The sequence below is a fragment of the Bombina bombina genome, chromosome 9 (genome assembly GCF_027579735.1).
Source record: "Bombina bombina isolate aBomBom1 chromosome 9, aBomBom1.pri, whole genome shotgun sequence".
Lineage (NCBI taxonomy): Eukaryota > Metazoa > Chordata > Amphibia > Anura > Bombinatoridae > Bombina > Bombina bombina.
The window spans coordinates 78,436,719-78,451,579 of NC_069507.1; the positions used below are offsets into that span (position 1 = coordinate 78,436,719).

General features: G+C 33.6%; 1 protein-coding gene across 1 annotated transcript in view; it reads right to left on the bottom strand.

Moving 5' to 3' along the window:
* Nucleotides 1–14,861, bottom strand: part of PCDH15 (protocadherin related 15) — a 1,588,775-nt gene that overhangs the window by 1,200,069 nt on the left and 373,845 nt on the right. Inside the window, exon 8 of the mRNA XM_053692906.1 lies at nt 11,300–11,412. Coding sequence (XP_053548881.1) covers nt 11,300–11,412 — 113 coding nt within the window. The remainder of the gene's footprint in view (nt 1–11,299; nt 11,413–14,861) is intronic.

Here is a 14,861-nt window from a genome sequence, read left to right on the forward strand (position 1 = left end):
GCACCTATTCAGAGAGGCTTACCATCTCTCCTCCATCCCTCATCCGAACCAAACTAATACATGAACTGCCTGACTCACTGCTGCAACTACAACTGATGTGACAAGCTACCCAAACCTTATGTCTCTGCACCCTAAACCTATAGACGGTGAGCTCTCTGGAGCAGGACCCTCTTCCTCCTGTACTAGATTTGTTTAGTCTTGTTATATTTTGTATTTTATCACAAATCTTTGTCATTATATACCCCTATCATTGTACCCAGCGCTACGGAATTTGGTGGTGCTATACAAATAAATAGACAAATAATACAACACACTAAAAAGCGCCCCACATAAAAAAGGATATATGATGTATAAATTACATTCAAATGATGTTTCCAAAAATCTTTGGAAACATCATTTGAATGTAATTTATACATCATATATCCTTTTTTATGTGGGGCGCTTTTTAGTGTGTTGTATTATTTGTCTATTTGTATATACTTTCCCTAGGGTATTGTATATTTTCTGGTAAAAGAGCTGCCCCCTGGCCTGTTAAATTATATAAGCATTTATTATTGCATTTAATTGCTATCCTGTTCATATCTGTCTTTTAACCATATTCTTGACACATATTTATATATATATATTATTTATATATATATATATATATATAATTATTTAAGTGTGTTTTATTTATATAACCTCCTCATTTGTTAAAGGTATTCACATACCATATTGGTTTTCTACCTTTAAGGTTATAAACATCATGTCAGTCAAATATGGAAAATATTTTAGTACCACTAACAGAAGTAGAATTTTATCCACTAATTTCTCTGGCGATCTAGAGGATCATATTAATCCTGAATCGCTCTTTAAAAAGTTAGAGAAATTGTCAAAAATGCAAGTCAGACACTGGTATGACCTAATAGCACTTGAAAATTATAAAGAAAACAATTTAGTGCCGAATGGGTTAAAAATGTCTAAGACTTGCATTTTTGAATTGGAAGAAGTGGAACTACACATTGAGTGGGAAGAAGCATTGGGAGAATGTTCCAACAAATTAATAGATATTGCCATAAAATACAGAGACAAAAAAGTTAGACTTTTGACAGACCAAATAAAAGACATTGAAGGGGATTTGGAAAAATGTGGAACAAATGAACATTTTAATGACTTAGATGAAAGAAATAGGCAATCTATAGCCGCTTTTGAAAGTGAAGTCATTAAAATTAAGAAAAAGAAATTAAACAATGCCTTCCTGGCAGCAAATACAGCCAAGGAAGATAGAGAACAGGAAACTGAAATTAGTGAAGCAACTCCAAATGAGGAAAAATCAAGACGTTTTCATGTAAATGGTCAACCCAGGTTTAACACGAACACCAAAAATAGAAAAATACAAAATAATAAAAGTGCAAATAGCAATGTAAGGGATCCCCCTAAGCAAGGTGCAAATAGAAACATTGGTCCAAAAGAAGGTTTTAGAGAACATACCAAACAGAATGGCCATAATAGTAACCACTATCATAACAATAACAACAAAAATAAAAATAAAGGTACACACAATCAATATGTTCAGAATAAGGGGACCCCGAAACAAAACTTTGGAGGGCGGAGATTTTCAAACAGAGAGTGTAGGGACTTTGAAGGAGGGCACAATAGGATGGAATTACAAGGGAATAATCAAGATAGGATATACCAACACCCAAATAAAAATAAGGGTAATAATAATTACTAGAAACACTTGTGCAAAGTCCGTGTGTGTAGTTAGGCAAATGGATATAGTTATGTCCAACGTATTCTGTTCAGTCAGATTAAAGAGGTATAACACAATGTTCAGTGTACACAGCAAGTAAAGGGAGAAATAAATGGACAGCGTCAAAGACAATCCTGACTCACCACTCCAAGGAAGGCTATTACAGCATCTCTCGGTACTGTAAATGGGTATGCAGCCACTATCCACTTCACACAGGACGTATCGCTCACCTCTATGGTGTAAACATCAGCTCCGTGGCAATGCACCTTTCCACGAGGTTTGAGCGTTCTTTCCTTCTCGGCGTCTCCGGCCAGCATGTACCTCCTCAGCACTTCCGGGTGACGTCAGACGCTGTCAGACGCTGTCCTTTCCAATTCGTTTGCGTGGTGCTCCCAAATGCTGTGAATACAGCCTCTATTGACCGGACAAAAGATCCAAAGCTGGGATAAATCTTGTTCCTTCACAGGATAGGAGGGCTCCTCTCCCTCCCAAAGTAGTAGAAAAAAACACGTCTATACCACACACTTTGGGCCTGGAAGCTGTAGCATTTTTCCTTAATCGGCTTACTAACTATTCAAATGAAACTAAAGACTTCATTATTAGATCTATTCGTTTTCTTTTGGAACGCAATTACTTCCAGTTTGAGGGATCATATTACGTCCAATTGAGGGGCACAGCCATGGGGGCGAAATTCGCCCCCTCCTATGCCAATTTATTTATGGGCTGGTTTGAATATAAATACCTCTTTGGACCTAATGGTATTGATTCATCTGGGGGAATTGTTTGTTACAAAAGATTTATTGACGATCTTATATTTCTCACCAAATTTAACTCCTCAGAGGCACAGAGATTTGTTGGATATCTTAATTCTTGCATCCCTGAGATTAAGTTTACATATGAATGGCAAAAGCACAAAATACACTTCTTGGATGTGGAGTTGGTTATTGATGGGAACTCTGATAAAGTTGAAACTCAATTGTTTCGTAAACCAATAGCTGGGAATTCAATCCTACACTCTTCCAGCTCTCATCCAAGACATGTGTTCCAGGGTATAGCGAAAGGACAGTTCCTTAGAAATCGTAGAATTTGTTCAAATGAACAAGTATACAACTCTGAGTGTAATAATTTAGGCATTAGACTCCAAAAGAGGGGTTATTGTAAGAAAGTTATTAAACAGGCTCATGACTATGCAACACAATGTGACAGAAATAGTTTACTTTTAGTAGCAGACAAGTCCAGTGACAGAAAGACCCAATTTGACAATAAACCAAATTTCATTACAAGGTATTCCAACCAATACTATCAAATTTGTAACATAGTTAAAAAATATTTGCCTATGTTATATGGAGATGATTCTCTTAAGGATGTGGTTAAAGGAGGATGTAGATTTACATATAAAAGAGGGCTTACATTGGGCAATTTGATCTCACCTAGTCAGTTGCGAAAACCTGATAGCCAAAGTTCTTGGCTTAGACATAATGGAACATATAAATGTGGAAAGAACTGTAAAGCTTGCGAGCATATTAAGATAGGTAGTTCATTTAGTTCCTATGTCACTAATCAGACGTTTGATACGAGGGGTTGTATCAATTGCTCTTCTTCATATATAGTGTATCTCAACTGTTGCACGGAACATAAAATTCAGTACGTGGGTATGACCTCCCGTGACATTCGTACTCGTATCCGTGAACATCTGGGATACATTAGAAATGAACAACATTGTTCCGATTTAGCAAGCCATTTTATAGATATACATCATGGAAATGTGTGTAGTTTTAAATGGAATGCCATAGAAATCATTAAGAATAATCCTAGAGGTGGCGATAAATGGTCCACCTTGGCACGCCAAGAGGTTTATTGGATCCATAAACTATGCACTTTGAAACCTGATGGCTTTAATTCAGAGAATGACCTCATTAATTTTTGGGAGAACTAATTTATATGTATATTACTGAACCTATTTTCTCTAGAAATATATCAATTAATTATTTTGAATGAATTTATATTCAGCCATGTATAGTCATTTCTAGGTATTTATTACATCATAATGATCATGCTTAAATATTATTAACTGGAACTATTCATTCTAATATATATTCCAACATATTTAATATATATGAATTACTTATATATTTCTTATCCATTAGTGTGATCATCTGATAAAATTTATACCTACGAATAAAATTTACAAAATTTATATCTATGGGTGTTTCTATTTTGTTATTGATTTATTGGTCTGTATATATTTTTTACATTATGATGTTTCCTTTTGTATATATTTGCCTTATTTATAATGTAATAGGTATTTTGTTTTGTTTTAGGATCTTCAGTACTATGTATAAATACACTGAGTAATGGTGTTAAACCGTTAATTTTCTATAATATAACCTGTGTGATATTATCCCTTTCAAAAGGGTGTTTAGGAGGTGTGTGATGTTTTAACCAATGGGTAATCCTTATACGGTATATAAGTTTGTATCACCTGTGAGCATGTATGGTCTATGAGTACGGCTGAACCTTGCCGAAACGCGTAAGACCTGCTCGTTTCTTCCTTTTCCCCCTATTTTGATGCCCATTTCTTTTAATTCAACAATAAAGAATTGACTTTTTATTTATATCCTTTGGTCCTTTGGATTATTTTTTCTAATAATAATTACTATAATGCTAACACAAGAGATTTTAGAGAATATGATGATATGGGTGCAAGACCCAGATTACCTCACTGGCAAAATTTGGGAAAGTTAGGGAACAGAGAAATAAAAAGCAATAGAAATGACTATCAAGAACCATCATCCAACCACCCCTCTTCCTCTTCTTTTTTAGGGGTGTGCAACTCCCCGATGGGGAGAAACCCCAAAAGAGGAGAAAGAGAAGAGGATGTAGAGGAGGAGTGGGACTCCAACTCAAAAAGGCTAAAAGAGAGAGAATGGCAATAATGAAAGAGAATAGTCAAAAGATTTTCAACATTAGTAAGAAAATCTTAACAGAGACTGAGACAAGAGTCCTAGAGAGAGGCTTGTCACTTGCACCCACTAATCATCCAAAAGATTTTGAGTTGTTTATAGATCTTGAAAAATTCTCAAGAAAACTAACCCTCAAAAGATTTCATGTTAAAAATTCAAACAAGTCTGTTTGTGTAGAAAATGAATCACCAAATGTTTGTGATGAATCTCTGATCTTAGACACACCTACAATACTTGTAGAAGATTTAGAGAGTGAAATAGAGAACACACAAAATCTTATCCATATATTAGAAGAACTTGAAGTTGAGTCGAAGGACCTAAAAGTTAACCATACAGGTCTAAGGCCAAACTCCATGTTTTATCCAGTACAAGCACAGGGTAATTTCATACCAGTGTTTAACAAACTCGTATTAAAAGATCTAGAGCAGATTTGCACGAACAAAGAATCGCATGTAAACCACAATATGAGTTTACAGGAAAAGAAAGCAGTGAATGATTTAAAAAATGACCATTCTTTGGTCATATGTGGAGCTGACAAAGGAGGCGGAATAGTTCTGCAGGACAAAGCTGACTATTTGAGAGAAGCCTACAGACTTTTAGGGGACACAGACACATATGTGAAATTAAATAGAAATCCAACAAAGGTTTTTAAAGAACAATATGACAACCTGATCTGTAAAGCAAGGGATTTGGGGGTTCTGGAAAAATCAGAATTTGAATTTCTAAAGGTGGTAGAACCAAAAATTGCAATATTTTACCACCTCCCCAAAATCCACAAGAGCTTAATTGATCCCCCCGGACGACCAATAGTGTCTGGAATAGGGTCACTTACGTCAAAATTGTCTGAATATGTGGATGTCATATTAAAACCCATTGTCCCCTGTCTCCAGTCTTATGTGAGAGACTCAACTGACATTATAACACAGCTCTCACAATGCACCTGGAAAGATGAATATATGTGGGTAACTTTAGATGTTTCATCTCTATACACCTGCATTCCGCATGATCTAGGTCAAGCAGCTATTGAGTATCATTTCAGACAGACTGGTTATATAGATTTAACACAAAGAACATTCATCTTGAATGCGATTGATTTCATTTTAAAGAGTAATTTTTTTCTGTTTGAAGGAGAGTTCTTCCTTCAGAAAACAGGCACAGCGATGGGAACGAAATTCGCCCCTAATTTTGCTAATCTGTACATGGGGTGGTGGGAGGATTCGTATATTTATACGAATAATCCCTTTAAAGATAAGATTGTCAAGTGGTTTTGCTTCATTGATGATGTCCTCGTAATTTGGAAGGGCACATCAGAAGAAGTAGCAGGGCTAGTCAGACATGTAAATCAGAATTTTTTAAACTTAAAATTCACTGAATCACATAATGGTGATAATATAACTTTCCTGGACCTAACATTGTCCCATAGAGGAGAAAAAACTATCACTAGCCTTTTCAGAAAACAGTCTGACACTAATGCATATTTACATGCTACTAGTGGACATCACCCCAAATGGATTCGAAATATACCGTTTGGGCAATTTCAACGGGTTCGGAGAAATTGTACAGATCTAACAACTTTTGAGAAAGAGTCAGAAACACTTAAGAAGAGATTCATAAGCAAAGGATATGATCCTATAGTAATATCAGATGCGTATACTAGAGCCAAGAAAATAGAAAGAAACACCCTTCTGGTAACAAAAAAAGACAAAAATCCCGGAAATACTAAGGAAATGAAAGATCAACCCCTGTTTATAACCAAATACAATAGAGCCTCTAGACAAATTGAAAAATCTTTTAGAAAACATTGGCCAGTTTTACTGCAAGATCCGATTTTAAAAGACGTTTTAACTGAGAGACCACATATCATTTTTAAAAAAAATGACAATTTGAAAAATATTCTAGCTCCCAGTAAACTAAGAGAAGAGGCTAAGTGTAAGAATTGGTTACAGAAACGGGCTTCGGTTTTTTTAAATGTGGAAGAAAAAACTGCCTAAGTTGCCTACACTGGGACAAGGTGAATACGGAATTTAAATCTTTAAGAGATGATAAAATTTATTCAATCAAAGAATCCTTAAATTGCAAAACCACACATGTAGTGTACCATTTATCTTGTTCATGTGGGAAAGTATATATTGGAAGAACAAAAAGAAGTTTGAAAACCCGCTTTAGGGAACATGTTGTTAACATTGAAAAAGGTGTTTTGTCCCATGGGGTTATAGCACATTTTTCTGAAGCCCATAACAAAGATCCAAGTAGTTTACAGGTTAAGGCTATTGAGAGAGTAAAACTGGATATAAGAGGAGGTAATAGACTAATAGCCCTGAGAAGAAGAGAAACCTATTGGATTAGGACTCTGGGAACACTGGAGCCCAGTGGGATGAACCGAGAAATAGATCTAGCGGCCTTTTTAGTAGATGATTGAATATGAATTTTATAATCATTAGTTTTAAACAATCATCTAGTGGCGAAACATGAGTTGTCCCTTTTGGGATAGATGTCATTTTATTGTGCCCCCCTCCTTCTCATACCTACTTGTCATAAATATCCATTCCTAATTTTACACCACTTACACTTACATATGTATTCACATTAGTTTGTAGTAGGGTGTAATCTAGTGAATTGGTATACACACTGAATTTTTAATATTTAATATTTAATATTTTATATTAATTAAATTATGTATGAAGTGCATGCAATATGGTATAGCTTTTTATGGATTATAAATTATAGATTATAAATCATGAGTTGTAGATTATATGTTACAAATTATTTCCACATGTAGATCTGAGATAAGGAATTTCAACACAATAAATACTGGGTTGACCTTTAATTCATAGGAAAGTAACGAGTGTTTTAACTTTAGATTGAATGGAATTTAAATCATTTTTTGTAATTTCTATATAATATATGTGTGACTAAATTATGATCACCATTCCTGGTATTTTATAGGGGTTTTTTAAAGGTTATTATCATATGTTTTATTTATAAATAAATATTTATGAAGTGTAATGAAATGCGGTTTTTAAAATAATAATAAATAATGCACTCCTTTGGAATTTTAGATCAATATCGTAATTACTGGTGATATTGTCACTGGTGATATTGTTTTTAACATGTATGTTTTTTAGCACTCCAGACATGCATTCGTTTATCCTTTTTCATATATTTTTAAAGTACGGGCGACAAAACGATTAAATTATTTCTATGTGTTAAATATATATAATGTATGCACATGTTGCCCTTAACAAATATGGTTTCAGATATACCTGAGGGCAGTTCCGGAAAATAGGGTGGCCTCAGGTATTGCTATTTAAGATGCATTGGTGGTTACAGTGGGCAGCCTCTGACGAAGTAGGGAGATTCCCTACGAAATGCGTAAGGTCACGCCCACCGCATCACGTCACCACGTCAGCCGTTTCAGCAACCGCAACCTCAAGCAAGCCGGCTTTATTCTTGCGCTTTAGCTGTTCAGAAGACTGAGCGTGGTGGTAGCTATATTTATATATACTTTTAACAGAACTATTAAGTGTTGGTGTGTTTTGGAACACTTTTAATCCTTTCTGGGGACAATATTGGGACCGGAGGAGTCCCTGATACTGGATATCACTAGTGAAGAATTAACATCTAAACCTCCAGACCGAGTGAGCTGTATCAAATACATGGCTACAGATTTGCCTTGAGAGACCCAGAAAGTTGTTCTCCCAGTGCCTGAACATACCTCACATGTTTGAGGTTTGATTGTGTGAGTTTGAAATTGTATATTTTAATAAATTTTTGCCTGTAACAAACATATTACACTTAGAGGGGATGCGCCCTCCCTCTGTTCTTTTCTTTATTCTATACAAATAAATGATAATAATAATAATCAAAGACAAATTTGTATTTCCACTGCAAAAAAATATTCAACACATTGCAATAATCTGCATACAAAATAAATTGTGTTGTTTTGTAATCCCAGGACTTGATTCTTTTATATTTTATATTCTTTGCTGTGGCCAATATGAAAACAAGTTCCTGTATGTATCAACCAATCACTGTGCAGAATATAGGAAAGTAAGAATTATGAATTCAGATTACATTTATAAAACAAAGTTGTAGACTAAAAATACTATTTTGAATTAAAATGCTTCATTTGAATTCAAATGAAACATTCAAATTTGAATATTACATTTATATAACACAGTTGTAGACTAGAAATACTATTTCGAATTTGAATGTCACATTTGAATTCAATGTCACGTTTAAATTTGAATATTACATTTTAAAAAACAGTATTAGACTAGACACTACACTTAAAGTATTCACAGCGCAACTAGGTGGAGGGGTGGATGTGAAATTAAAGTACTTTAGATAATATGGCAAATGGCTATGAACAATTCACAGTTGTTAAATAGATATTGCACACTGGTAAATCAATAAAAATATTCATACATGTTCATAAACCCATTTGTTGATAAAAAAGATAAATAAGTAAGAATAAATTAAAAACAGTACAACAGGTATGTAAAAACCATAAGTGAATCAAAAACGCAGGTAAATAAAAACACTGATGTGTTTTTCAGAATGATATTACCCACTGCAGGGAAGTAGTCTTAGGAGTACACTCGTATGGCTATATTGGTTGCAGGAATGGTATTGCCAACTCCTATTCACAAATTTGAAAATGAGGTGCAGCTGGTTCCAGAGGCTTGTTTCCAAACGCTCTCTTTAATTGAAAATCCTAGGGCGAAAGAAAGAGACAGCGCAGCCCCACATCAAGGTAGTAGTTTCACAATTTTAATTCACACTCAAAAAATAATGCACTTACAGACAGACAATAAAGATATCGCATTAAGCAAGTCCCAGTTCTTTCAGGGATCTATTCAGGTTCACGGCTGTCGATACTGCCGCTTCAATGTTGTTTGCAGACACACAGTCTCAATGAATCAAAGCCGTCCTTGGCTCCGCCCCCAACGCGTTTCGTCTGTGCTATCCAGACTTTCTCAAGAGGAAGTGATGCTGTCCTGCACGCTCCCGTGAGTCACTATTTACATCCGTTTGTGGGTTGTGTATTTCCCACGCGGTACAATATTTTACTTTTATCAACCTAGGTATTACACGCCTGCCCAAAATGTACAGTACAACCGATAAGTGCACGCTAAGTCGCTAACGACACATCCAGGATGTGTCGTTAGCGACTTATCGTGCACTTATCGGTTGTACTGTACATTTTGGGCGGGCGTGTAATGCCTAGGTTGATAAAAGTAAAATATTGTACCGCGTGGGAAATACACAACCCACAAACGGATGTAAATAGTGACTCACAGGAGCGTGCAGGACAGCATCACTTCCTCTTGAGAAAGTCTGGATAGCACAGACGAAACGCGTTGGGGGCGGAGCCAAGGACGGCTTTGATTCATTGAGACTGTGTGTCTGCAAACAACATTGAAGCGGCAGTATCGACAGCCGTGAACCTGAATAGATCCCTGAAAGAACTGGGACTTGCTTAATGCGATATCTTTATTGTCTGTCTGTAAGTGCATTATTTTTTGAGTGTGAATTAAAATTGTGAAACTACTACCTTGATGTGGGGCTGCGCTGTCTCTTTCTTTCGCCCTAGTATTAGACTAGAAATACAATTTCAAATTTGTATGTTACATTTGAATTTGAATGTAGCATTCAAATTCGAATATTACATTTTTTTAAACACAGTTGTAGACTAGAAATACTATTTTGAATTTGAATGTGACATTCAAATTCAAATGTGACATTCAAATTTGAATATTACATTTCGAAATTGAATGAATACATAGCTAAACATTCTATTATTATATTACAAATATTTTCGAATTTTATTGAAAATTTAAAAAATGAAAATTCGAAAATAGAATGTTAGACTGTTATATAAACATTCAAAATTTGATTCCAACAAATGTATCAAAATTCGTTTTAAATTTCAAATTTTTAGAAACATTCGCTCATCCCTACTTTCAGTATCTATTTTTTTAATATGTACATACACATATATATATATATATATATATATATATATACACTGTATATATATATATATATATATATATATATATATATATATATATATATATATATATATACTGTATATATATATATATATATATATATATATATATATATATATATATATATATATCCAAATAGATGCACTCCTTGTAATGAGAGTTATAAATGCCAAGGTGCTATATAAAGAATCCAGATATCATAGCAGAGATAAGCACTCACTGGACTTCAGAATAAAAATTCACATTTATTATATCAAAGTGGTTTCGGAACCACATAGATGCATTTGACAAAGGAACATATGTGGTTCTGAAACGTTATGCTATATTAACATAGTTCCATGAATCCACCCTCCTGAGATCAACCACCTGGTAAGTCCGTGAAAAATAATGGCACAATCAAAACAGCAACACACCAGGATTTTCATCAAACGAAAAGGTCAAATTTATTGACGTTTCTGGGATATATCTCCCATATATATATATATATACACACACATTTTTTTTTTTTTGTTAAGACATAGTAGATATTGACTTCACATACAATTGCTTTAAATTAATTTCATGCAAATGGTAATCAAAGATATTACCTTAATGACTAAATCGAATTTCTGGTGTAAATCTCTATTTATTGGTTTCAGGAGTGTAAGCTCTGCGGTAGTAATGTTCATATAAAAATATTGTGCATAATCCTCAGGGGTACCTGTAAAACAACAACAACAAAAAAAACATCTAATTGACAAGGAACAAAAACATCACAGTTTATAGAGCAGAACCTCACAACTTATGCTGTTTTCATTTGCTATGAAAAGGTAATAAATGTGTTTATTTTAGCACAATGCTAATAACAAATGCAGGATTCTTCGGGAAAAGCAGAACCTAATATGATAAGGAATTGACATTATTTTATAGGATACTGACAGTTCAATACTCTGTCTGCTCTTTTTTTTATAAGTTATGGCATAATGTATTGTGTGATGAATAACCTTTTATATAATTTATAACTTTAATAGACACAACTTTTTTTAAATAAAACATTTAAAGATGTTCTAAAAACCTGTGGAAATTAAGAAAATTAATTTAAAGGGATAGTCAGCACCAGTATTTTTTATTTGTTTGAAAAGATAGATACGCCCTTTATTATCCATTCCCCAGTTTTGCATAACCAATACAGTTATATTAATATACTTTTTACCTCTCTAATTACCTTGTATGTAAGCCTCTGCAGACTGCCCCCTTATTTCAGTTCTTTTGACAGACTTGCATTTTAACCAATCAGTGCTCACTCCTAGGTAACTTCACATGCGTGAGTTCAATGTTATCTATATGAAACACATGTACTAACGCCCTCTAGTGGTAAAAAAACTGTCTGCATTCAGATTAGAGGCGGCCTTCAAGGTCTAAGAAATTAGCATATGAACCTCCTAAGTTTAGCTTTCAACTAAGAATACCAAGAGTTTAAAGCAAAAGGGGTGATAAAATTAAATTGGAAAGTTGTTTAAAATTCATCACACATTCCAATCTTAACTATAACATATATTTTTTGTCAATATTACTTTATTTAATATTACTATTTCATATTTATAATGCAAACATTATTTTTGTTACTTTAGTTTTCAGGAAAGTAAACATAAACAGTTTTCAGTAAGCCAATGGCAAAGAGTGGCATCATCAACAGAATGATACATTGTTTAACACTATGTAAATTAAAAGGACATGAAAGTTAAAATATCTATATGTACATATACAAGTATCGAAGATAAATAATGGCTTAAATGGATACTAAACCCAATTATTTTTCTTTCATGATTCAGATAGATAATGCAATTTTAAGCAACTTTCAAATTTACTCCTATTATCAATTTGTCTTCGTTCTCTTGGTATCTTTATTTGAAAAGCAAGAATGAAAGCTTAGGAGCCGGCCCATTTTAGGCTCAGCACCTGGGTAGTGCTTGCTGATTGGTGGCTAAATGTAGCCACCAATAAACAAGCACTAGCCACCAGCATGCTGAACCAAAAATGGGCCGTCTCCTAAGCTTTCATTCTTGCTTTTTCAAATAAAGATACCTAGAGAATGAATAAAAAGGTATAATGTGAGTAAATTACAAAGTTGCACAAAATTGAATGCTCTATTCAAAACATAAAATAAAAAAATTGGGTTTTGTATCCCTTTAATTATCTGGGCATAATTAAATGACCATCCTGCAAATGAAACAGTAACATGTTAAAACATTTTTACCTGCAAAAATATTAAGTAAAATCTGTTTAAATTTAAATAAAAAATGAATGCAGCAGCGTAATTGTTGCACTTTCTAATATTGCACAATTGACTGATATTAGTGTAGAGCAAGGATTTTCAATACTGTCCTCAGACATCCCTAACAGGTCAGATTTTCAGGATTACCTGAAAGGGACAGTCTATTTAAAAAGATCTTTTAAAGTTCTTTTAAAAGACTTGCATTTTAGCCAATCAGTGCTGACTAATAAATAACTCCATGGGAGTGAGCACAATGGTATCTATATGGCACACATTAACTAGCATTGTCTAACTGTGAAAAAAGGCCAAAATGCATTGAGATAAGAGGCGGCCTTCAACGGTTTTCGAAATCAGAAGGTTTAACATTTAACAAAGAATACCAACAGAACAAAGCAACTTTGACGATAAAGGTAAATTGGAAAGTTGTTTACATTTTCATCCCCTACCTGAATCATGAAAGTTTAATAATGACTTAACTGTCCCTTTAATCTATTTTTTAATACAAGTTTAGATACCAATGTTGACTTTATATATATATATATATATATATATATATATATATATATATATATATATATATATATATATATATATATATATACACACACACACACACACACATATATAGAACAAAATAAAAAAAAATACAAAATTTTGTAACAAAAATACTAGTATGTCAGGAAGGTGAAAATAACTTTCAGAAAATGCAGAAAGTCACACAGAAAGCTTCATCAAAAGAGTCTTTGTCTTGTATATCTAGATGCCTATTGTTAATCAACTAGACTTTGCTCATCAGTACTCTCAGATATAAATCTGATCACTTCTCAAAGCGCCTCCACCATCTTCAGCTAGAATCATCTTTATTGTACATTTGGCATAGTAATAATTTATACCTGCTTATGTCATTTATTAATCATAGCTATTGTATTACTGAAGTTAACTTTCACTAATGTAATATTTTCTTTTGAAGTTTAATTTTGCTTTGTGTGTTACTCTGGCTAAAAAAAAAAACACATTTGAATTAAAAAAAGAAAATCTGGTTAAATATTCTCTATTTATTATGTCTATATCTATCTATCTATCTATTTATCTATCATCTATCTATCCACTTACAAAACAATAAAACATATTGTATATTCGACCAGCACACCTTGGCAAGTATCCCAGCTTGCCTTCCCATAGAAGTAGTCTGTATACATTGGGCAAGATTACAAGTAGCGCGTTATGAGTTTTCTGCGTGTGATGTGGTATTTTCACAATCAATTACGCAGCTATTACAAGTTTTGAAAAATTTTGCATTGACATACATACACATATATAGAGAGACATGGATTTATATGTATAGAGATATGTTTAACTATGGAGATAATGAAAATATTTCCCATTACAATCTTATGCACATTAAACAATATCTCAGAGGAATTTTCAAAGCAATATTCGCATATAGCTCTCTAGATATCTTGACATATATATATTCATATACATATCTTACTATAAATACATATATCTGTCCAGAAATCCTCACATATATAGAGAAATATTTATTTAGAAATAAATAGAACATATTCCGTTACGAAAACATTTTCGTAATATAAAATATTCACATTTTCATGTACACTTTTCAAGGAGAATATGTCATGGGCTTTGCGCAACATATTAGGGCTTTTGTGTGTTTTTTTTTCTATTCGTCATCTCTATTGACTTCTATGGGGAATAAGTGAACAAGCGCGCGATTTAGCTGTTTAGATTACGTGGCTTAACGTGCACGCAAAATAAGTTGTTTTGCAACTTGCAATAGCTGCGCAACCCCAAATGCAAAAAAGCCATAATGCGTGGTGTTTTCGCAAATGATTTGCTGCGCTACTTTTAATCTTGCCCATTGTGACCAATGCACC